Source organism: Haliotis rubra, unplaced genomic scaffold, assembly GCF_003918875.1.
Source record: "Haliotis rubra isolate DU_JTF1 unplaced genomic scaffold, ASM391887v1 Scf1106, whole genome shotgun sequence".
NCBI lineage: Eukaryota > Metazoa > Mollusca > Gastropoda > Lepetellida > Haliotidae > Haliotis > Haliotis rubra.
Genome location: NW_025765011.1, coordinates 251,438 through 278,209, shown reverse-complemented (window position 1 = coordinate 278,209; position 26,772 = coordinate 251,438). Strand labels below are relative to the sequence as shown.

General features: G+C 42.0%; 3 protein-coding genes across 5 annotated transcripts in view; all 3 read left to right on the top strand.

The window, feature by feature from the left end:
• Positions 1-2,332: 2,332 nt before the first annotated feature.
• Positions 2,333-26,772, top strand: part of LOC124287222 — a 53,487-nt gene continuing 29,047 nt past the window's right edge. Inside the window, exons 1-2 of one of the 2 annotated variants that reach the window (XM_046723724.1) lie at positions 2,333-2,767; positions 24,854-24,938. In XM_046723724.1, the coding sequence (XP_046579680.1) occupies positions 24,872-24,938 (67 nt within the window). In that variant the 5' untranslated portion in view covers positions 2,333-2,767; positions 24,854-24,871. The remainder of the gene's footprint in view (positions 2,768-24,853; positions 24,939-26,772) is intronic. The other variant, XM_046723729.1, reaches the window with a different exon arrangement.
• On the top strand, positions 4,161-9,633 carry LOC124287303. Its single transcript, XM_046723803.1, has 5 exons — positions 4,161-4,276; positions 5,120-5,439; positions 7,952-8,104; positions 9,127-9,249; positions 9,446-9,633. Exons 1-5 carry the CDS (start codon positions 4,161-4,163, stop codon positions 9,616-9,618), a joined length of 885 nt encoding a protein of 294 aa, XP_046579759.1. The 3' UTR covers positions 9,619-9,633.
• Positions 15,528-19,050, top strand: LOC124287245. Of its 2 annotated transcripts, none has more exons than XM_046723747.1 (4): positions 15,528-15,663; positions 16,834-16,956; positions 17,154-17,322; positions 18,609-19,050. In XM_046723747.1, exons 1-4 carry the CDS (start codon positions 15,618-15,620, stop codon positions 18,754-18,756), a joined length of 486 nt encoding a protein of 161 aa, XP_046579703.1. In that variant the 5' UTR covers positions 15,528-15,617; the 3' UTR covers positions 18,757-19,050. The 2 variants fall into 2 exon arrangements, with proteins under 2 accessions (XP_046579703.1, XP_046579708.1); XM_046723752.1 differs by having other exon boundaries at positions 17,154-17,337.

Here is a 26,772-nt window from a genome sequence, read left to right as displayed (position 1 = left end):
TCTATCAGGGTAAACTGACTGAAGTGCTCATAAAACCATTAATAGGCGTAACAGATCAAAGAACCCTTGATTAATGTGTGTACACAGACATGTTCACATCGTCCATGTTTGAGCGTATGCTTCTCTATGTTATTGATGACCTTTTAAGGAAATAATCTAATCGAGTGTATGTATTGAGATAACCACAGTCAACATGGCGTGAAGTCTGTGGTCTGACATGACAATGACTAACAGCATGTGAGCAATAATCACTCAGATGACATGTCAACAAGTATCTGACCGAAATTGAAACGTCAGCAAATCACAGAAATAGACCCATATTTCAAAACACACAAGATTACATCCAGTGCTGTTGGAACCCGTGAAGACCCGGGTTAGAATTGGTTTTCAGTAACCCATGCTTCTCGTAAGGGGCGAGCAACGTGATCGGGTGGTCAGGTTTGCTGACTTGGTTGACACATGTCATCGTATCCCAACTGCGTATATCGATGCTCATGCTGTTGATCACTCGATTGTCTGGTCAAGACTGGATTATTTACAGACTGCCGCCATAAAGCTGGAATATTGCTGAGTGCGACGTTACATAACAAAGTAACAAACCTGAACAGTTGTTGGGAGACAGGATGTCGGGAGAAGGCGATCTGCAGCTCGTTCATCTTGAAACTGAGGTCCAGTAGGGGTTACCTTACCTATCATCGTGTACCGAGATATTTTATTTTTTATCTGCTAGATTACTGCTTGATATCATCAAAACGTGATTCTTAGCAAACGTTGAAAAGTACATATCAATATTCATACGCTACTGGATTTGCAACAGTACATGTATTTCATTAGAGGTGAGGTGAGGTGAAATTGGGTTTTACGTCGTGCTTGAGAATATTTCGCTCATATGACGACGTGTTTCCTTGGAACAAACAGACATTGTGACATGTATTACATGTGTCATTTGAATTGGGTGATCAAACTAACACACCCACCCATTAGATACCGTGTTACCGAAACCCGTTTACCTTCCATGGTATCCCACGAGTACAGTATTCTCTGTTCAACACAATTACAGTTACATTGTGACTTTCTCTGTAACCAAGTGTAGCAGCCAGAGATGACGAAACGTTATGGATGATCCAACTTCTTTATTTTCACAATGGCGACGTTTTGGTATAGATTCTTATACCGTTTTCAAGCATATGATATCCCTAAAGTTGTGTCATCTCTATACCACCAACTTCTAGAATGCCACTCAAACAAATGTAACAACCAGGCTTAAACGAGGGTGGAACGCAATTCGTTCATTGATACATTTGTTACTAAGACTTCAGAGGAGTATGCGTTACTGGTTCATCTAAAGTACAGTCTGGGTGCTCACACTGTTTCACATCGTAGCACGAGAGGGGATCGCAACACGTCCCCGTGTAACACAGGTTTGTCATCCACAGGACTCAAACTGGTTCACACAAGTAGATAACGGGTTACACCCGTGTAGTGGTGATGGTGATAACGGGTTACACCCGTGTAGTGGTGATGGTGATAACGGGTTACACCCGTGTAGTGGTGATGGTGATAACGGGTTACACCCGTGTAGTGGTGATGGTGATAACAGGTTACACCCGTGTAGTGGTGATGGTGATAACGGGTTACACCCGTGTAGTGGTGATGGTGATAACGGGTTACACCCGTGTAGTGGTGATGGTGATAACGGGTTACACCCATGTAGTGGTGATGGTGATAACGGGTTACACCCGTGTAGTGGTGATGGTGATAACGGGTTACACCCGTGTAGTGGTGATGGTGATAACGGGTTACACCCGTGTAGTGGTGATGGTGATAACGGGTTACACCCATGTAGTGGTGATGGTGATAACGGGATACACCCGTGTAGTGGTGATGGTGATAACGGGTAGTGGTGATGGTGTGCGGGACCCAAACAGTCTGTTAGGAAGTGGGAGTTTGTTACCGTTCACTGGTATTGTTGATGTCAATATCAACATTGACTGACCTTTTTGAAATATGCTTTTCAAAATCGCAATCTGCACGTTTCTAACAACTCGTACTGTTTGTAGTACAAACATTTGGAACTGCATCAGTGTTGTAAAGGCAGCAATGAAAGCATTGTGTGATATACCATTGAGGTTTAGCATGAAATTGTGAATGGTATGCAACATGACTTTAACATGCCCTCATATCAGTGGGTAGATGAAACCGCATCCCGGTCGTGTTCAGCCTAATTCATTGAACGTACTTCCGGGTTGGAAAGATTCACGCCCTAGTTACTATTTACAATATATTGTGACTCGAGAAATGCGCAGCTCTATTCTGCAAACTGTGGTGACAAAGTAGCTGCTATCACTCTGGGTGTATCCATATGCTATACAGACTGTTGGTTGGTGTTGTCAACACTGACGGGGAGAAGAGGAAGCTTCAGTTGTCACAGTAGCTGCTATCACTCTGGGTGTATCCATATGCTATACAGACTGTTGGTTGGTGTTGTCAACACTGACGGGGAGAAGAGGAAGCTTCAGTTGTCACAGTAGCTGCTATCACTCTGGGTGTATCCATATGCTATACAGACTGTTGGTTGGTGTTGTCAACACTGACGGGGAGAAGAGGAAGCTTCAGTTGTCACAGTAGCTGCTATCACTCTGGGTGTATCCATATGCTATACAGACTGTTGGTTGGTGTTGTCAACACTGACGGTGAGGAGAGGAAACTTCAGTTGGCACATTTGTCTTCCGTCTCGTGTTCCTTGTAGGCTGCACAGATAACATAGGTGAGTACCCGTCCACCAGGCTAAGATAAGTAAGTACTGGTATAATACACTTGTCGCTGTAACGTGAAACGCATACATTGTACTTCTATATTGACATTCACACAGAGAGAACTACAAGGGGGATGCTGTAACAATGGTACGGTCCATGTAGGGCAGGACATACCTACTCTTTTCGCGAACACCTGGTGTCATCACTGATTTTCTGTGATCCATTCACGTGATTTTCACAGCTCTTTTGTCCTGTACACCAAATGGTATCTCTGAGGAAAGCCCTAACTGATTAATATTTTATATAACATACAACAAACATTGGTGCATTGTGTTTACTTATCAAGTTTACAAACTATTTTAGAATGAATAATAAAATGTGATTAAGGGGAAGGTATACATTAAAGTTCTGTGAAGAGATTACAGGAACCCGAGCACATAGCGTCTGACTCTCACACCTTAACAGAACCAAGGAATGAAGGTAAAACTCATCAGACCGCTGAAATGATCTCGCATAGATGAAAGTCATCCTCGATAATCTCCAGGGTATACGTTACGATAACTCTCAGTGGAGATTATCGAGGATAAGATGAAAAAGTTAGCCTGCTGTACTCCCGCAGATGGTGAGTGAAGATGGCAGAGGGTGTATACGCTGATAATGATAGCGTCATAATATTTGCACTGTAATGAGTGCGTAACAACAACAACTTCCTTGTTTGAGTAAATAAATACCAAGCTGACTGTATAACATTATCGTATCTTGTGACGGATAGCTTACTGACTACGCCACGGAGACTCGACTCCGGGACGCCCGTAAGTACAGATGTCCCATGTTATGTACATACACAGGTTAATGCAGCTCTGTTGACACGAAGCTCTTGAAGTACAGATTAACACCGTTGTGTGGGAACTTTGTACCCCACATAGGTACAATATGTGAAGCCCATGTCTGGTGTCCCTTGCCGTGATATTGCTGGAATATTGCTAAAAGTGGCGTAAAACCATACTCACTCAGTCACTCCTTGGTACATTATTCTGGAATATTTCGAAGGTATTCTGGCATTCACATTAGGTCAACGTATCAAAGTATTTATAGGAATGAGGGGCCTTTTTTCGCTTGAAGAAAATACATACCTTTGCACCTGATCAGTATCCGTTACATGTACACCCGACTCGTTTACTGTCGATATAAAATACACAGTGATTACAGAGTGTTGTGTCATTGCTACATGTATACACAGGTTTACTCTCAGGGAGATAGAGATGTGTAATATAAAGTACGCTTGATTTAGACGCTGACATCAAAGAACGTTATTTCAGAGATAAATAAGAGAAGAGAGTGCATACTGTGACACTGTCCTGGAATATCGGAACTGCCTAGGTCTCCAATATGTAGAATAACAGAATGGATGAGCAACTGCTGTGTATTTTACAGACGGACCACGCTGATTGTATGATGGTCATGTATGGGATTTCACGACTGATGCTACTGACATTCGTTGGCTTCTACAGAACACGTAGGTGGGTGCTCGTTAAACGGAATAGTATTTTCCTGAAATATGCGTTTAGCTACCTGATACTAGTATCGTAATATAAACCATTTACTCTTGTGTGTATGTTCTTCATGCAGAATAGTCTTCCAATCCAATGTTTGCAGTGTCGTGTTAATGCGACTCACAACAACGGTGATGCAATACACAGTGCCTTTCAGAAAGTGGTCAGATGTAACACATGCTGTATTTCGGAATACATCATTGAGTACTTTATGAAGGTAGTGGGTTCGAATCCCGATTCGGATTTAATGTAACACTAAATCAACGTCTTTAGCGCTGCAAACCCGTGTAAGATGCGGGTCAGAATGAACCTTCAGTAGCCAATGCTTGTCGTAAGAGTCGACTGACGGGATCGGGTGGTCAGGCTCGTTGACTTGGTTGACACATGTCATCGGTTCCCAGTTGCACAGGTCGATGCTCATGCTGTTGATCACTGGATTGTCAGGCCCAGACTGGATTATTTACAGACTGCCGCGATATAGCTGGAATATTGTTGAGTGCGGCGCAAAAGTAAACTCACTCACTCACTTTAGCTCTGCAGCTATGAATTCATCAGCATGTTATTAGTAGTTACTTCTCAATATTGAAAGAATGTTTATGTAGGTGAAATAACCTTCAATCAGGAAGACTAAAACAGACAGTCGTTCATATGGGATGACATTAACGGCATAGAAAACTGTCTTTACTTGTAATGCAGAACAGCATGCGAGCAATCTTTATCTTTTGTACATCACATTATACTTACTAACTTATTTTTGTCCCCGGGTTTAATAGAATTGTGATATCTTTTTTCATGTGCGATTTTTATCAGGTTCTTTAGTCCTGACAAGTTCCCCATGACAGCGACAGACGGAGAACTGTTCACCCTGATCTGCAGCAGTAACACAACTGGGGAGAATATAGACAGTGGAAGAGATGATACTGTAGTCATCTACACAACACAAGGTTCCACCAGTATCAGTGTATCCAACCCTGACGTCTTCAGCAGATATCTGTCAGGTCGGGTCAATGTGAGCTGTGATGTCACACAACACAATGTGACTCTCAGGATCAACTCCGCCGTAGACAATGGATCCAGGTGGCAGTGTGAGGATATTGTCATCAGTCAGACGAGCAATACGCTGGCGATATGTGAGGCGCTGTGTTTTCTTTGTTCATTATCAGCAACAACATTGCATCATCAGATTTGTCAGCACCAAGCCATTGTTCGACAACAAAATAAACACCCAAGACATGCATCATTTTGGACATTCCCCCAACTGAAAGATCAATCTTCAGCACAGCCTGTTACAACATACATTCTGTAACCAGACGCAAAACGGCTGTTTCTACAATATCTGTACATCAACATAATCTGAAACCACCAGATATCCTGGTGAGATGTACAAAACTGCTTCAATAATGTAGATTTACTTACCAGTTGCCGTGCAACATTAATATATCCCAACTCACTGATAGTGTCTGCATTAATTCTAACTTAGGGTAGCTAAAGTTATCTCCCTTAGACTGTCAGCGCCTGTCACAACACACCCGTTTATCGTCTCGTCAAATTTCTAAGAAATGTGGAGTTTAATGGGTGCATGAGGTATTTTGAGTAAAAGCCAGCAAAGTAGTTTTCGTGCTGAATACTAAATCTGTTGTTTGTTAAAGCTCAAAATGCCTAATTAGGTCACAAATTTGGGTCAAGGTCAATGAGTGCAAAGTTCCCATTTTTAGACAAAAGTGTTTTATTTATCATTCTCCATCCATACAATGAACTATTTTTACAATATATTGATTAATAATGTTACCACAGGATTTCAAAATGTTGGATTTCATGGAAATGCTGAAGGAAACGAATTGCATTTTGCAAATATTTCCCTTGTGGAGCGACTTTTAGATTTTTCGTGAAGAGCTACTTTTTACAAGCATTTTGGCCAAAAATGCAAAGCAATGCTGAATGTTTTTCCTTTTGTTGACAGAATTATATTCCAGGCAAACTGTTTAGATCACAAAATTTGCATATTAAGCGCATAATTACTTCAAAGGTTAATGAGTGTGACAGGATGCGATAGTCGTTTTACACGAATGCTTTCATACTGCTTCACATGCATGTCAAATGAATCAAATGAAACTGCTTTCATTCATGCAGTGAGGTTGATTAATGATTTTAACAACATAATTACATAATCACAGGAACGGTTGGGAACCCTATCCGATAATGTGTCAAATACATAGTATGAAGATGAAGGCGAAAGTGGAAAGTAAATGCATACAAGCCATGTGCTATGACTGAAGGATCCAGGCTGTACTAAAAGACTTTGCTATCACATATTTGGTTTTAGGAATCTTTGTGCCAGAGGATTTTGTTTGTTGGCGCACTGCTTGTACTTTTTATTCAAAAGGTGCAGTGTGTGTGTACCAGGAGAGGTCATCAGTGGCGGTATATACGTAGCCAGCGGTATATACGTAGCCAGCGGTATATACGTAGCCAGCGGTATATACGTAGCCAGCGGTATATACGTAGCCAGCAGTATATACGTAGCTAGCGGTATATACGTAGCCAGCGGTATATACGTAGCCAGCGGTATATACGTAGCCAGCGGTATATACGTAGCCAGCGGTATATACGTAGCCAGCGGTATATACGTAGCTAGCGGTATATACGTAGCCAGTGGTATATACGTAGCCAGCGGTATATACGTAGCCAGCAGTATATACGTAGCCAGCGGTATATACGTAGCCAGCGGTATATACGTAGCCAGCGGTATATACGTAGCCAGCGGTATATACGTAGCTGGCATACACAAATTAGGGAAAAATAAATGTAAGGCTTGCCAAGGAACAGTCAAATCTTCACAAGGAAATGAACAGACTGATGTTGCAGATGAAGGATACCGCGTTTTACGCAGGGGTACTTCAACAGTGGACTTGACCTTGTGTATTTTCTGTCAGAGTCCCGAAAGCAAGCAGAAGACGAGCCATGTTCCTACCCTAATAATACATTCTAAAGTGTACACAAATGCAAAATATGCACACAAGGTCTTTGTACGTATTATAGACGTGAATGATTTAATAGCAGGAGAATCATGCTATCACATTGACTGTCTAAAGTAAATTTCTGTGGGATGCCAGAAGGGCAGAAACTTATTATTGTCCGTGATAAGGCACTATATCACACCACACTTCTCTAAAAGAAATAATGCTTTTCTCTCCCCCGTCTGTCTGTCTGTCTGACTTCCACATGCACTAGGCTGCGGTGTTTGGACTTTTGAATCAAACACGGTGTTGGTGTGTTTCAGCACCCTTGTTTTTCGCTGTTTTTGATAATGAGTCATTACACTCAACCTCTAAGAATATTGAATCAGTTGCTTCACTGCATGTTTTTCGAACATGTCGTTCAAAGTACCCATTAAGCACACAAAACGTTGCATTTACCTTAGAGTATTAATGACCTCACCACGTTTAGGTTTATATATAACTATCAAATTGTAGGGTGTTCCCATACTTTTTGTTTGTAGTATATATAATATAGGCCAAACTATTGTGTGACATTGTGCCTTTAATGACGTAAACCACTCACTCATTCGCTCTCTAACAGAATGTGCCTAAGACGGAAAGTTTTAACCTTTTGGTACTTATTAACTTGTCCCCTTTGCTTCAGATGTGACTGTTCACCAGTCAACACACTCTGCATCAGTTTCTACAGTTTCTACAACAACCACAACATCATCATCGTCTGCGTCAACAGTTTCCCCAGGTGACACTAGTATGTCCATCAGTACTCCCCCTGTGACAACGACACAGCAATGTCCAGGTAGGCTCGTAACGGACGCTGGCTTTACCTTCAGATAAAACCCAGATCTGCTGGACAAGTAAAACAAAAACATATTTCGTGGGGCGTGGTGGGCGAGCTGTCTAAGGCGCGAGGCTAGTGATCCAACGAGCTTGAGGTGCCGGGATCGAGCCCACCTGTGACCGGGAGTGAAAACCTCGGAGTGAAACTAGTTGCGAGTGCAGCAATGTGCAGTAAACTTGGACAAAGTACTGTGACTATGTGTCCCAGTCCACCCAGCTGTGAATGGGTACCTAGTAAGGATGCGAAAGTCACATTAACTCGGTGCGCCTAGTGGCTGCAAGAGTTGTATGATGCCCCAGGGAGTTGCGATTGATAATGTAATGTGACGTTTGAGACTGACATCCAATAATCGAGGGGAAAACAACTTGTGATGCGCCTTAGAGTGATGATCTGGAAGTAGGTCATATAGGGCGCTAAAGAAACGTGGCATATAATGATAACAGAAAAAGAACTAGAAAAGTGAATCAATTGTTAAAAGTTATCTATATCTCTTCCTGAAATCAGGAGCTCAACCTACAAGATTGTCACAGAACTGACCATCATTGAAGACACCGAGAATGTTGTATAACTTTAACCAGAGTTACATATACTGTTTCATGTTGTGTAGTTGACCAGTAAACATATGCAATGACTTAAAACAACTGGAGTGATACGTTTTCACATTGTTTAAAATTGCATACATTATAAAATAAAAGTATATACACTTAAACGATTACCATGTTGTTTTATGTTTATTGTTTAGATTGTGTAGTATATTTGAGCAATGTTACATCTACTCAGTTTAACACTGTTATGGTCATTAATGTTTGTAGTAATCATTCATAGAACACGACAACAGATTCGGGGAGATATTTGTGTCCACGTGTTGGGAAACCGTTCACTGATTGTAATTTCGACTCTGTTCTGGTAGCGTGAGCCCTGAGCCCCTAACAAAATTCGAATTTTGACCCAGGATAGTGACTGTTGTTTCCCATTTACAGCGTGTGTTACCTCCCCATGTGGCGTCTACGTAGCAGCTGGAACTGTTGGCGGTGCTGTGTTCGGCAGCGTCGTCACTGTCGTTGTCGTCGCCCTGTGGACGCACAACAAGAACAAGACCAAAGGTGTGGAATATGCCTTGTTATAGGTGTTACATGCATGATGTTATCACAAAAAACAAGAATGAGAATGACTTAGACAGTCAAAACACAAGAATGCTTTGTACACTAAACATGCTAGGGACACGAGTGACGCAAACGGAAATTTGTCATAAAATACTCTCCGTACTTGAAGTAACATTTGAAGTGTTATTTGTTTCAGATGCCCAAGCTACAAACGTATACGCCTCTACATCAGCGTACGATGACGTCGATCACCAATACGCCATGGCTCCGAGGCAGTACGTCAACACCATGGAGGGTGCAGAGACACCACACTACGTGAATGCAGACAGGGATAAAGGAGACACGGACTACTACAACACTACACAGTGAACACCGTGGAGGTACAGAGACACCACACTACGTGAATACAGACAGGAGACACGGCCTACTACAACACTACACAGTGAACACCGTGGTGGTACAGAGACACCACACTGCGTGAATACAGACAGGGATACAGGAGACACAGCCTACTACAACACTACACAGTGAACACCGTGGTGGTACACTGACACCACACTACGTGAATACAGAAAGGGATACAGGAGACACGGCATACTACAACACTACACAGTGAACACCGTGGGGTACAGTGACACCACATTACGTCAACACAGACAGGGATACAGGAGACACAGCCTACTACAACACTACACAGTGAACACCGTGGAGGTTCAGAGACACCACACTACGTGAATACAGACAGGGATACAGGAGACACAGCCTACTACAACACTACAAAGTGAACACCGTGGTGGTACACTGACACCACACTACGTGAATACAGACAGTGGTAGAAGAGGCACTGCGTACTACAACACTACACAGTGAACACCGTGGAGGTTCAGAGACACCACAAAACGTGAATACAGACAGGAGACACGGCCTACTACAACACTACACAGTGAACACCGTGGTGGTACAGATACACCACACTACGTGAATACAGACAGTGGTACAAGAGGCAGAGCCTACTACAACACTACACAGTGAACACCGTGGAGGTACAGAGACACCACACTACGTGAATACAGATAGGAGACACGGCCTACTACAACACTACACAGTGAACACCGTGGAGGTACAGAGACACCATACTACGTTAATACAGATAGGAGACACGGCCTACTACAACACTACACAGTGAACACCGTGGAGGTACAGAGACACCATACTACGTTAATACAGATAGGAGACAAGGCCGACTACAACACTACACAGTGAACACCGTGGAGGTACAGAGACACCACACTACGTGAATACAGACAGTGGTACAAGATGCACGGCCTACTACAACACTACACAGTGAACACCGTGGAGGTACAGAGACACCACACTACGTGAATACAGACAGTGGTACAAGATGCACGGCCTACTACAACACTACACAGTGAACACCGTGGAGGTACAGAGACACCACACTACGTGAATACAGACAGTGGTACAAGATGCACGGCCTGCTACAACACTACACAGTGAACACCGTGGAGGTACAGAGACACCACACTATGTGTATTACCTGGACTTCTGGGACATGAGTGTAGCGTCAGAAAACAACGACGTTCATCCCAACATGACACTAGTAGGCCAGATGTGGCAGACGCTACTTGGGTACATATGTCCGAACTGATCTCTTAGACCCTGGAATCCACACCTTTCATCTGGTGTCATGGCTTTGGTGGTTTGGTCAGGCGGTGAGGTGGCCGAGTGGTTAAAGCGTTCCCTCCCACGCCCAGGTCACATTCTTTGTTTAGGTACGTTGTCTGAAGCTCATCTCTGGTGTCCCTGACATGGTATTGTCTAATACCAGTGAAAACGGCGGTACTTATAAAACGGCTGTACTTATAAAAACGGCTGTACTTATAAAACGGCGGTACTTATGAAACGGCTGTACTTATAAAACGGCAGTACTTATAAAACGGCTTTACTTATAAAACGGCTGTACTTATAAAACGCGTACCTGGCTTCAGACTTGGCGCCCAAGACACCCGATGAGTGAGGAGTAATGTTGTTGATCTTTGCTGTAAAACAATAGTGTTAGATGATAGTTATTTCATCTTACTGACGGTGACGATGCTCTCGGTTTTAAGTCGTAACTGACATTATCCTCTATTTCAGTGCAGTGTTATAACGATAATATTTCTTCCCTTGCCGTCACATTGACATCACTTCCCGGATAAACTTGGGAAACCGAGCAATGCACCGCGAGGCTGTGGGCGGCGTCAGAATGTGGACCTGAGATTAGGAGACCCGCCCTATTTGGCGTTGTGTTGAGTGATCGCAGCTGTTCCATGCACTTAAACTATCTTTAGTTGAAGTTAAAGGTAAATATTGAAGTTGATCCTTGCTACTGTCATAACAGCACACCTACTAGCAAGAATGTACTGTGACCAGTTATTCAGTCTTGTATAAAAGACTGAAATGGACATAAAAAGATCAGATTAGTTCTACAATAGTGGCTAGATAAATCAGTAATGACTTGATAATTCAAATGGTCATTGAAATAAAACTGTACAAAATGTTTAAGCTTATTTAGACATTCTAATATGAACAAGAATGCATTTAATTCATGGAAATGATTCCTACATCAATAATTAATAAAGAGAGAATTCAAATATAAAATCATATTTTCAGTGAAGTAAAATGTGTGACCTCTGCTAATGAAGCCAAAACACAGAACAAGTTCAAATTTCATTTAATGCTCATTTCCTGACTAAAAGTAATAGTGAAAGTAGCAAAACCTTACAGAGATAAATGGGAATGAAACTCCCACTGTGGGGACTGTGTAATTGCCTATTCTTGGTTAATTACCCCAAATATGAGCTGCTGAAAGCAGACGACATCATGTTGTGAGGGATCACAAGTCTATCTCCTCCGGAAGAGTTCCACCGAGGGAAGTAGCTCTATTAGGGCGTAAACTGACTGTAGTGCTCATAAAATCATTAATAGGCGTAACAGAACAAAGAACCCTTGATTAATGTGTGTACACAGACATGTTCACATTGTCCATGTTTGAGCGTATGCTTCTCTATCTTATTGATGACCTTTAAAACGAAATAATCTAATCGAATGTATGTGTTGAGATAACCACAGTCAACATGGCGTGAAGTCTGTGGTCTGACATGACAATGACAAACAGCATGTGAGCAATAATCACTCAGATGACATGTCAACATTAAAGTATCTGACCAAAATTGAAACGTCAACAAATCACAGAAACAGACCCATATTTAAAACACACAAGATTACATCCAGGCGCCATCATCTCCGATTGCCAATGGATGATTGTCTCACTTCTTCATTGCGGGGTTCCTTTAGTGCTGTTGGAACCGTGAAGACCAGGGTTAGCATTAGTCTCCAGCAACCCATGCATTCCGTAAGGGGCGAGCAACGTGATCGGATGGTCAGGCTTGCTGACTTGGTTGACACATGTCATCGTATCCCAACTGCGTATATCGATGCTCATGCTGTTGATCACTGGATTGTCTGGTCCAGACTGGATTATTTACAGACTGCCGCCATATAGCTGGAATATTGCTGGAGTGCGGCGTTCTTTGTACATCACATTATACTTACTAACTTATTTTTGTCCCCGGGTTTAATAAAATTGTGATATCTTTTTGCATGTGCGATTTTTATCAGGTTCTTTAGTCCTGACAAGTTCCCCCATGACAGCGACAGACGGAGAACTGTTCACCCTGATCTGCAGCAGAAACACAACTGGTGGACAAGATAGACAGTGGAACAGAGATGGTGTATCACCAGTCTTCTACACAACACAAGGTTCCCACAGTCCCACTGTAAACAACCCTTACATCTTCAACATGTATATGTCAGGTCGGGTCAATGTGAGCTGTGATGCCACACAACACAATGTGACTCTCAGGATCAACTCAGCCCTAGACAATGGATCCAGGTGGCAGTGTGTGGATAATGTCGACAGTCAGAGGAGCAACACGCTGGCGATATGTGAGGCGCTGGGTTTTCTTTGTTCATTATCAGCAACAACATTGCATCATTAGATTTGTCAGCACCAAGCCGTTGGTCGACAACAAAATAAACACCCAAGACATGCATCAGTTTGGACATTCCCCCAACTGAAAGATCTATCTTCAGCACAGCCTGTTACAACATACATTCTGTAACCAGACGCAAAACGGCTGTTTCTACAATACCTTTACATCAACATAATCTGAAACCACCAGATATCCTGGTGAGGTGTACGAAACTGCTTCAATAATGTAGATTTACTTACCAGTTGCCGTGCAACATTAATATTTCCCAACTCACTGATAGTGTCTGCATTAATTCTAACTTCTGGTAGCTAAATTTATCTCCCTTAGACCGTCAGCGCCTGTCACAACACACCCGTTTATCGTCTAGTCAAATTTCTAAGAAATGTGGAGTTTAATGATGCATGAGGCATTTTTGAGTAAAAGCAAGCAAATAGCATTTTCTAGGGTAGTTTTTCGTGCTGAATACTAATCTGTTGTTTGCTAAGCTCAAAAATGCCTAATTAGGTCACAAATTGGGGTCAAAGGTCAATGAGTGCAAAGTTCACATTTTTAGAAAAAAGTGTTTTATTTATCATTCCCCATCCATACAATGAACTCTTTTTACAATATATTGATTAATAATGTTACCACAGGATTTCAAAATGTTGGATTTCATGGAAATGCTGAAGGAAAGATTTTTAGATTTTGCGTGAAGAGCTACTTTTTACAAGCATTTTGGCTAAAAAATGCAAAGCAAGGCTGAATGTTTTCCTTTTGACAGAATTATATTCCAGGCAAACTGTTTAGATCACAAAATTTGCATATTAAGCGCATAATTACTTCAAAGGTTAATGAGTGTGACAGGATGCGATAGGCGTTTTTACACGAATGCTTTCATACTGCTTCACATGCATGTCAAATGAATCAAATGAAACTGCTTTCATTCATGCAGTGAGGTTGATTAATGATTTTAACAACATAATTACCCACAGAACAGTTCAGGAAATCACAGGAACAGGTGGCAACCCTATCCGATAATGTGTCAAATACATAGTATGAAGATGAAGGCGAAAGTGGAAAATAAATGCATACAAGCCATGTGCTATGACTGAAGGATCGAGGCTGTACTAAAAGACTTTGCTATCACATATTTGGTTTTAGGAATCTTTGTGCCAGAGGATTTTGTTAGTTGATGCACTGCTTGTACTTTTTTATTCAAAAAGTGCAGTGTGTGTGTACCAGGAGACGTCATCAGTGGCGGTATATACGTAGCCAGCGGTATATACGTAGCCAGCGGTATATACGTAGCTGGCATACACACATTAGGGAAAAATAAATGTAAGACTGGCGAAGGAACAATCGAATGCTTCACAAGGAAATGAACAGACTGGTGTTTCAGATGAAGGATACTGCTCTTTACGCAGGGGTACTTCAACAGTGGACTTGACCTTGTGTATTTTCTGTCAGAGTCAAGCAAGCAGAAAACGAACCATGTTTCTACCCTAATAATACATTCTAAAGTGTACACAAATACAAAATATGCACACAAGGTCTTTGTACGTATTATAGACGTGAATGATTTAATAGCAGCCGAATCATGCTATCACACTGACTGTAAATTTCTGTGGGATGCCAAAAGAGCTTAAATTTATTATTGTCCTTGATAAGGCACTATATCTCAGCACACTTCTTTAAAAAGAAAGAATGCTTTTCTCTCAATAATACTAACTATCAGCCCTAGGAAGCTCACACACACACACACGAACGCTCGCTCGCACGCACGCACGCACGCACACACACACACCCCGTCTTTCTGACTTCCACAAGCACTAGGCTGCTGTGTTTGGACCTTTGAATCAAACACGGTGTTGGTGTGTTTCAGCACCCTTGTTTTTCGCTGTTTTTGACAATGTTTCATTACACTCAACCTCTAAGAATATTGAATCAGTTGCTTCACTGCATGTTCTTCCAACCTGTCGTTCAAAGTACCCATTTACCTTAGAGTATAAATGACCTCACCACGTTTAAGTTTATATATGACTATCAAATTGTAGGGTGTTCCCATACTTTTTGTTTGTAGTATATATAATATAGGCCAAACTATTGTGTGACATTGTGCCTTTAATCACATAAACTACTCACTCACTCGCTCACTAACAGAATGTGACTAAGACGAAAAGTGTTAACCTTTTGGTACTTATTAACTTGTCCCCTTTGTTTCAGATGTGACTGTTCCCCCAGTCAACACACTCTGTATCAGTTTCTACAGTTTCTACAACAACCACAACAGCACCATCATCGTCTACGTCAACAGTTCCCCCAGGTGACACTAGTATGTCCATCAGTACTCCCCCTGTGACAACGACACAGCAATATCCAGGTAGGCTCGTGACGGACGCTGGCTTTACCTTCAGATATAAACCAGATCTGCTGGACAAGTAAAACAAAAACACATTTCGTCGGGCGTGGTGGGTGAGCTGTGAGCTGTTGCCAGGCTAGTGATCCAACGAGCTTGAGGTGCCGGGATCGACCTGTGTCGGGTGCCCACCTGTGCCTGGGTGTAAAAACCTCGGAGTCAACTCTGTGTGGAGACTCTCTCATTGTTGTCACAACCCCTAGTGCAGTACACAACCCTGTGTGCAGACTCTCTCAGTGTTGTCACAACCCCTGTGTAGAGCACTTAAACAACCAGATGGTGGCCATATGAATACGTGCAAACACTTAGTTGCGAGTGCAGCAATGTGCAGTAAATTTGGACAAAGTACTATGTGTCCCAGTTCACCCAGCTGTGAATGGGTACCTCGTAAGGATGCCAAAGTCACATTAACTCGGTGCGCCTAGTGGCTGCAAGAATTGTATGATGCCCCAGGGAGTTGCGATTGATAATGCATCGTAACGTTTGAGACTGACATCCAATAATCGAGGGGAAAACAACTTGTGAAGCGCCTTAGAGTGATCTGGAAGTAGGTCATATAGGGTGCTAAAGAAATGTGGCATATAATAATAACCAAAAAAGTACTAGAAAAGTGAATCAATTGTTAAAAGTTATCAATATCTCTTCCTGAAATCAGGAGCTCAACCTACAAGATTGTCACAGAACTAAGCATCATTGAAGACACCGAGAATGTTGTATAACTTGACCAGAGTTACAGATACTGTTCCATGTTGTGTAGGTGACCAGTTAAACATATGCAATGACTTAAAACAACTGGAGTGATACGTTTTCACATTGTTTGAAATTGCATACATTATAAAAATAAAGTATATACACTTAAACGATTACCATGTTGTTTTATGTTTATTGTTTAGATTGTGTAGTATGTTTGAGCAATGTTACATCTACTCAGTTTAACACTGTTATGGTCATTAATGTCTGTAGTATTCATTCATACAGCACGATAACAGATTCAGGGAGATATTTGTGTCCACGTGTTGAGAAACCGTTCACTGATTGTAATTCCGACTCTGTTCTGGTAACGTGAGCCCTGAGCCCTAACAAAACAAATTCGAATTTTGACCCAGGATAGTGACTGTTGTTTCCCATTTACAGCGTGTGTTACCTCCCCCAGTGGCGTCTACGTAGCAGCTGGAACTGTTGGCGGTGCTGTGTTCGGCAGCGTCGTCACTGTCGTTGTCGTCGCCCTGTGGACGCACAACAAGAACAAGACCAAAGGTGTGGAACATGCCTTGTTATAGGTGTTACATGCATGATGTTATCACAAAAAAACAAGAATGAGAATGACTTAGACAGTCAAAAACACAAGAATGCTTTGTACACTAAACAAGCTAGGACACGAGTGACGCAAACGAAAATTTGTCATAAAATACACACCGTACTTGAAGTAACATTTGAAGTGTTATTTGTTTCAGATGACCAAGCTACAAACGTATACGCCTCTACATCAGCGTACGAGTACGTCGATCACCAATACGCCATGGCTCCGAGGCAGTACGTCAACACCGTGGAGGGTGCAGAGACACCACACTACGTGAATACAGACAGGGTTACAGGAGACACAGCCTACTACAACACTACACAGTGAACACCGTGGAGGTTTAGACACACCACACTACGTGAATACAGACAGGAGACACGGCCGACTACAACACTAAACAGTGAACACCGTGGAGGTACAGAGACACCACACTACGTGAATACAGACAGGAGACACGGCCTACTACAACACTAGACAGTGAACACCGTGGAGGTACAGAGACACCACACTACGTGAATACAGACAGGAGACACAGCCTACTACAACACTACACAGTGAACATCGTGGAGGTTTAGACACACCACACTACGTGAATACAGACAGGAGACACGGCCTACTACAACACTACACAGTGAACACGGTGGTGGTACAGAGACACCACACTACGTGAATACAGACAGTGGTACAAGATGCACTGCGTACTACAACACTACACAGTGAACACCGTGGTGGTACAGAGACACCACACTACGTGAATACAGATAGGAGACACAGCCTACTACAACACTACACAGTGAACACCGTGGTGGTACAGATACACCACACTACGTGAATACAGACAGGAGACACGGCCGACTACAACACTACACAGTGAACACCGTGGAGGTACAGAGACACCACACTACGTGAATACAGACAGGAGACACGGTCGACAACAACACTACACAGTGAACACCGTGGAGGTACAGAGACACCACACTACGTGAATACAGACAGTGGTACAAGATGCACGGCCTACTACAACACTACACAGTGAACACCGTGGTGGTACAGAGACACCACACTACGTGAATAGAAACAGTGGTACAAGAGGCAGAGCGTACTACAACGCTACACAGTGAACACCGTGGAGGTACAGAGACACCACACTAAGTGAATACAGACAGGAGACACAGCCTACTACAACACTACACAGTGAACACTGTGGAGGTTCAGAGACACCATACTACGTGAATACAGACAGGAGACACGGCCGACTGCAACACTACACAGTGAACACCGTGGAGGTACAGAGACACCACACTACGTGAATACAGACAGGAGACACGGCCTACTACAACATTAGACAGTGAACACCTTGGAGGTTCAGAGACACCACACTACGTGAATACAGACAGGAGACACGGCCTACTACAACACTACACAGTGAACACCGTGGAGGTACAGAGACACCACACTACGTGAAGACAGACAGTGGTACAAGATGCACGGCCTACTACAACACTCATAGCGAATACCGTGGAGGTACAGAGACACCACACTACGTGAATACAGACAGTGGTACAAGATGCACGGCCTGCTACAACACTACACAGTGAACACCCTGGAGGTTCAGAGACACCACACTATGTGTATTACCTGGACTTCTGGGACATGAGTGTAGCATCAGAAAACAACGACGTTCATCCCAACATGACACTAGTAGGCCAGATGTGACAGACGCTACTTGGGTACATATGTCCGAACTGATCTCTTAGACCCTCGAATCCACACCTTTCATCTGGTGTCATGGCTTTGGTGGTTTGGTCAGGCGGTGAGGTGGCCGAGTGGTTAAAGCGTTCCCTCCCACGCCCAGGTCACATTCTATATTTAGGTACGTTGTCTGAAGCTCATCTCTGGTGTCCCTGACATGGTATTGTCTAATACCAGTGAAAACGGTGGTACTTATAAAACGGCGGTACTTATAAAACGGCTGTACTTATAAAACGGCTGTACTTATAAACCGGCGGTACTTATAAAACGGCGGTACTTATAAAACGGCTGTACTTATAAAACGCGTACCTGTGAGGAGTAATATTGTTGATCTTTGTTGTAAAACAATAGTGTTAGATGATAGTTATTTCTTCTTACTGACGGTGACGATGCTCTCGGCTTTAAGTCGTGACTGACATTATCCTCTATTTCAGTGCAGTGTTATACAGATAATATTTCTTCCCTTGCCGTCACATTGACATCACTTCCCGGATAAACTTGCTGATGCGTCTGGGAAACCGAGCAATTCACCGCTAGGATGTGAGCGGTATCAGAATGTGGACCTGAGATTAGGAGACCCGCCCTATTTGGCGTTGTGTTGAGTGATCGCAGCTGTTCCATGCACTTAAACTATCTTTAGTTGAAGTTAAAGGTAAATATTGAAGTTGATCCTTGCTACTGTCATAACAGCACACCTAATAGCAAGAAAGTACTGTGACCAGTTATTCAGTCTTGTATAAAAGACTGAGATGGACATAAAAAGATCGAATAAGTTCTACAATAATGGCTAGATAAATCAGTAATGACTTGATAATTCAAAAGGTCATTGAAATAACACTGTACAAAATGTTTAAGCTTATTTAGACATTCTAATATGAAACAAGAATGCATTTAACTCATTGAAATGATTCCTACATCAATTATTAATAAAGAGAGAATACAAATATAAAATCATATTTTCAGTGATGTAAAAATGTGTGACCTCTGCTAATGGAGCCAAAACACAGAACAAGTTCAAAACATTTAAATTACATTTAATGCTCATTTCCTGACTAACAGTAATAGTGGAAGTGGCAAAAACCTTACAGAGATAAAAGGGAATAAAACTTACACTGTGGGGACTGTGTAATTGTCTAACCTTGGTTAATTGGTTCCTAAATGTCCCCGGAAGAGTCCCACTGGGGGAGGTAACTCTATTAGGGTAAACTGACTGAAGTGCTCATAAAATCATTAATGGGCGTAACAGAACAAAGAGTGAGTGAGTGAGTTTGGTTTTACGCCGCTTTTAGCAATATTCCAGCAATATCACGGCGGGGGACACCAGAAATGGGCTGAACACATTGTACCCATATGGGGAATCGAACCCGGGTCTTCGGCGTGACGAGCGAACGCCTTAACCACTAGGCTACCCCACCGCCCCACAGAACAAAGAACCCTTGATTAATGTGTGTACACTAGTGTTGGGAATTGGTTAAAATCTCATAATTGATGATTGGTTTATTACAACCGATCAATCATCGAAAAAAATTGGTTAGCGTCATTAATGTTTGTTAATGCACATAAATATAAGGAAAAAACATGTAGTTCTTTTGGAGTGTTTTTGGCAAAATTTCACTTCTTTAAAGGATGACTAGTATGCCAGGAGCATACATTTCTTGGAGTCTTTAAAATAAATTCAATCATGACTTGAAACGAGCTTGTATGACCTGTTTATTGATGACCTGTTTAAGGAAATAATCTAATCGAGTGTATGTGTTGAGATAACCACAGTCAACATGGCGTGAAGTCTGTGGTCAGACATGACAATGACTAACAGCATGTGAACAATAATCACTCAGATGACATGTCAAAATTAAAGTATCTGACCGAAATTGAAACGTCAGCAAATCACAGAAACAGACCCATATTTCAAAACACACAAGATTTCATCCAGTGCTGTTGGAGCCCGTTAAGACCAAGGTTTGAATTGATTTTCAGCAACCCATGCATTCCGTAAGGGGCGAGCAACGTGATCGGATGCTGACTTTGGTTGACACATGTCATCGTATCCCAACTGCGTATATCGATGCTCATGCTGTTGATCACTGGCTTGTCTGGTCCAGACTGGATTATTTACAGACTGCCGCCATATAGCTGGAATACTTCTGAGTTCGACGGTACATAACAAAGTAACAAAACCGAAGAGTTGTTAGGAGACAGGATGTCGGGAGAAGGCGATCTGCAGCTCGTTCATCTTGAAACTGAGGTCCAGTAGGGGTAACCTATCATCGTGTACCGGAATATTTTAATCTTTATCTGCTGGATTATTGCTTGATATAATCAAAACCTTATTCTTAGCAAACGTTGAAAAGTACATATCAATATTCATACCCTACCGGATTTGCAACAGTACATGTATTTCATTAGAGGTGAGGTGAAATTGGGTTTTACGTCGTGCTTGAGAATATTTCGCTCATATGACGAATAATTTCCTTGGAACAAACAGACATTGTCATATATATTTACATGTGTCATTTGAATTGGGTGATCAAACTAACACACCCTCTGTAACCAAGTGTAGCAGCCTGAGATGACGAAACGTTATGGATGATCAATTTCTTTATTTTGGCAATGACGATGTTTTGGTATAGATTCTTTTACCGTTTTCAAGCATATGATATCCCTAAAGTTGTGTCATCTCTATACCACCAACTTCTAGAATGCCACTCAAACAAATGTAACAACCAGGCTTAAACGAGGGTGGAACACAATTCGTCAGAGGAGACTTCAGAGGAGTATGCGTTACTGGTTCATCTAAAGTACAGTCTGGGTGCTCACACTGTGTCACATCGTAGCACGAGAGGGGATCGCAGCACGTCCCTTCGACTAATGCTTAGTGTCTGAATATATATAATTTTGATAGGAACAAACAAGCTCATGTAAATTGAAAAGGAGCCCTAGGAAGACCAGAGATTCAGAACCTGAACCTGAGGAAATCTAGACTTGCTTTATTTAGGGCTTTAGCACTGCAGAGAGGGCTAGGCAGTAGGGAAAATAATGTGGTTCAGGGACTGTGAGACAGACTACACGTCCCTGTGTAACACAGGTTTTTCATCCACAGGACTCAAACTGGTTCACACAAGTTGATAACGGGTTAGGAAGTGGGAGTTTGTTACCGTTCACTAGTATTGTCGATGTCAATATCAACATTGACTTGACCTTTTTGAAATATGCATTTCAAAGTCGCAATCTGCACTATTCTAACAACTCTTATTGTTTGTAACTGCATCATTTGGAACTGCATCAGTGTAAAAGCGGCAATGAAAGTATTGTGTGATATACCATTGAGAGAGAGAGAGAGTGATATACCATTGAGAGAGAGAGAGAGAGAGAGAGAGAGAGAGAGAGAGAGAGAGAGAGAGAGAGAGAGAGAGAGAGAGAGAGAGAGAGAGAGAGAGAGAGAGAGAGAGAGAGAGAGAGAGAGAGAGAGAGAGAGAGAGAGAGAGAGAGAGAGAGAGAGAGAGAGAGAGAGAGAGGCTAAGCTAAGTAAGTACTGGTATAATACACTTGTCGCTGTAATGTGAAACGCATACATTGTACTTCTATATTGACATTCACACAGAGAGACTACAAGGGGAATGCCGTAACAATGGCATTTGCTACCAGTAGGGCAGGACATACTTACTCTTTTCGCGAACACCTGGTGTCATCACTGATTTTCTGTGATCCATCCACATGATTTTCACAGCTCTTTTGTCCTGTACACCAAATGGTATCTCTGAGGAAAGCCCTAACTGGTTTATCTTTTACATAACATACAACAAACATTGGTGCATTGAGTTACTTATCAAGTTTAAAAACTATTTTAGAATGAATATTCTAAGATGCCTAGCGGTTAGAACAATCGAAAAAAACCAACATTATGAGACAATAAAGGTATAGTTTTTTGATGACGTAACAATTGAATGACGTTATCCCGTCACTGCGCCATTCTAGTGTGCCCCCTCGTAATCGAATTATTTTACATTACGTCACAATGTAAGTGACGTCACGATGCATGTCAGTTGTCATCGCCTCGTACGGCCTCCTACAGTAAACTACTCCGTTGCATCCCGTTTCTTGGTTTGCAGTTGCTTCACGCAGCTAACATCACTGGTGGAAACATTACGTTTATGTTTTACGACGTTAAAATGTGTCAATTCGACTCACAAGTTTTCAGCGACACGGTAACGTTCGCAATGTTTACATTCCCACAATGCAACCGTGGAATGTCGCTTGACTACTCAGCTTCATCTGGATGTACTGATCTAAACTTACGTTGGTAGTAGAAATGCGACGTTCATATTGCCCCATATGGTTTACGTTAATGACAGATGTAATTAAAATAATTCAGAGAAGATATTTAATCCGAACGTAAACCGTCATCAAACTGTTATCATTTGTTTTTTTCTGGTAACGTTCATCTTAACGTAGGGGGGCAGACACATCAATAGAACAGCGCACCAGTTAGCCCTGTGCGAGGATTCTTAATTTAGGTCACCGACACCGTCATTTGTTTTCTGCCTTAAATTAATCGTAATTATCCTTAGAAAGTATTAAATTTAGCATCTTAGAAAAGATGTAAAGTTCGCTCTACCCCAATGTGTTTTGTAATAAAGTATAGTTTTGCCCTGAACTATTATAACATCAATAACTACCGTCCTCGTGCTTTAATTATAATAGTTCAGGGCAAAACTATACTTTATTACAAAACACATTGGGGTAGAGCGAACTTTATTTCCTAAATAAAATGTGATTATTCGAGGGAAGGTATACATTAAAGTTCTGTGAAGAGGTACGGGAACTATAGCGTCTGACTCTCACACCTTAACAGAACCAAGGAATGAAAGTAAAACTCATCAGACCGCTGAAATGATCTCGCACAGATGAAAGTCATCCTCGATAATCTCCAGGGTATACGTTACGATAACTCTCCAGTGGAGATTATCGAGGATGAGATTAAAGTTAGCCTGCCGTACTCCCGCAGATGGTGAGTGTATACGCTGATAATAATAGCGTGGTAATATTGCACTGTAATGAGTGCGTAACAACAATAACTTCCTTGTTTGAGAAAATAAATACCAAGCTGACTGTATAACATTATCTTATCTTGTGACGGATAGCTCACTGACTACGCCACGGAGACTCCGGGACGCCCGTGGCAGTTCCATGTTATGTACATACACAGGTTAATGCAGCTCTGTTGACACGAAGCTCTTGAAGTACAGATAAACACCGTTGTGTGGAACTTTGATGTATGGAACCAACGGTTGTCTTGAAGTAAATGCCTCCCGAATTTGTTTCAGCCATTATCTAATGTTGTGTTGAACCTTGTGAAACTCGACGTATTTACGTGTTTCTTTAACTTCAACACAACGATGTTCGGCTGTTTACAGGGTGTAAGGATAATACTGTTATCTGTAGATAGGTCATCACTGCAGTGGTAGATGAGGATGGTGACACTGACCCGGACAAATCCCTACATCTCACTTCCTTTGTACAAGGGGCGGTGAGTAGCTTTGTGGCCAGAGCGCCCGCTCGTAACGCCGAAGACCCCGGGTTCGGTACCCCACATAGGTACAATGTGTGAAGCCAATGTCTGGTGTCCCTTGCCGTGGTATTGCTGGAATATTGCTAAAAGTGGCGTAAAACCATACTCACTCAGTCACTCCTTGGTACATTATTCTGGAATATTTCGAAGGTATTCTGGCATTCACATTAGGTCAACGTATCAAAGTATTTGTAGGAATGAGGGCTTTTTTTCGCTTGGAGAAACTACATACCTTTGCACCTGATCAGTATCCGTTACATGTGTACACACGACTCGTCTACTGTCAATATAAACGACACAGTGATTACAGGGTGTTGTGTCATTGCTACATGTATACACAGGTTTACTCTCAGGGAGATAGAGATGTGTAATATAAAGTAGGCGATTTAGACGCTGACATCAAAGAACATTATTTCAGAGATAAATAAGAGAAGAGAGTGCATACTGTGACACTGTCCTGGAATATCGGAACTGCCAAGGTCACCAATATGTAGAATAACAGAATGGATGAGCAACTGCTGTGTATTTTACAGACGGACCACGCTGACTGTATGATGGTCATGTATCGGATTTCACGACTGGTGCTGCTGACATTCGTTGGCTTCACAGAACACGTAGGTGGGTGTTCGTTAAACGGACTAGTATTTTCCTGACATATGCGTTGAGCTACCTGATACTAGTATCGTAATATAAACCACTTACTCTTGTGTGTATGTTCTTCATGCAGAATAGTCTTCCAATCCAATGTTTGCAGTGACGTGTTAATGCGACTCACAACAACGGTGATGCAATACACAGTGCCTTTCAGAAAGTGGTCAGATGTAACACATGCTGTATTTTGGAATACATCATTGAGTACTTTATGAAGGTAGTGGGTTCGAATCCCGATTCGGATTTAATGTAACAGAAAACTAAATCAACGTCTTTAGCGCTGCAAACTCGTGTAAGATGTGGGTCAGAATGTACCTTCAGTAGCCCATGCATATGCTTGTCGTAAGAGGCGACTGACGGGAACGGGTGGTCAGGCTCGTTGACTTGGTTGCCACATGTCATCGGTTCCCAATTGCACAGGTCGATGCTCGTGCTGTTGATTACTGGATTGTCTGGTCCAGACTGGATTATTTACAGACTGCAGCCATATAGCTGGAATATTGCTGAGTGCGGCGTAAAACTAAACTCACTCACTCACTTTAGCTCTGCAGCTATGAATTCATCAGCATGTTATTAGTAGTTATTTCTCAAAAATGAAAGAATGTCTATGAAGGTGAAATAACCTTCAATCAGGAAGACTAAAACAGATAGTCGTGGGATGACTTTAACGGCATGGAAAAATGTCTTTACTTGTAATGCAGAACAGCATACGAGCAATCTTTATCTTTTGTACATCACATTATACTTACTAACTTATTTTTGTCTCCGGGTTTAATAAGATTTTGATATCTTTTTTCATGTGCGATTTTTATCAGGTTCTTTAGTCCTGACAAGTTCCCCGTTGACAGCGACAGACGGAGAACTGTTCACCCTGATCTGCAGCAGAAACACAACTGGGGGACAAGATAGACAGTGGTACAGAGATGATACAATAGTCTTCTCCACAATGCAAGGTTCCTTCAGTCCCAGAGTATCCAACAATGACATCTTCAAGCATCTGTCAGGTCGGGTCAATGTGAGCTGTGATGCCACACAACACAATGTGACTCTCAGGATCAACTCAACCATAGACAATGGATCCAGGTGGCAGTGTATGGATGCTGCGTACAGTCAGACGAGCAATACGATGACGATAAGTGAGGCGCTGTGTTTTCTTTGTTCATTATCAGCAACAACATTGCATCATTAGATTTGTCAGCACCAAGCCGTTGGTCGACAACAAAATAAACACCCAAGACATGCATCAGTTTGGACATTCCCCCAACTGAAAGATCAATCTTCAGCACACCCTGTTACAACCTACATTCTGTAACCAGACACAAAACGGCTGTTTCTACAATACCTTTACATCAACATAATCTGAAACCACCAGATATCCTGGTGAGATGTACAAAACTGCTTCAATAATGTAGATTTACTTACCAGTTGCCGTGCAACATTAATATATCCCAACTCACTGATAGTGTCTGCATTAATTCTAACTTCTGGTAACTACAGTTATCTCCCTTAGACTGTCAGCGCCTGTCACAACACACCCGCTTATCGTCTAGTCACATTTCTAAGAAATGTGCAGTTTAATGATGCATGGGGCATTTCTGAGTAAAAGCAAGCAAATAACATTTTCTAGGGTAGTTTTTCGTGCTGAATACGAATCTGTTGTTTGCTAAGCTCAAAAATGCCTAATTAGGTCACAAATTGGGGTCAAAGGGCAATGAGTGCAAAATTCAAATTTTAAAAAAAGTGTTTTATTTATCATTCTCCATCCATACAATGAACTCGTTTTACAATATATTGATTAATA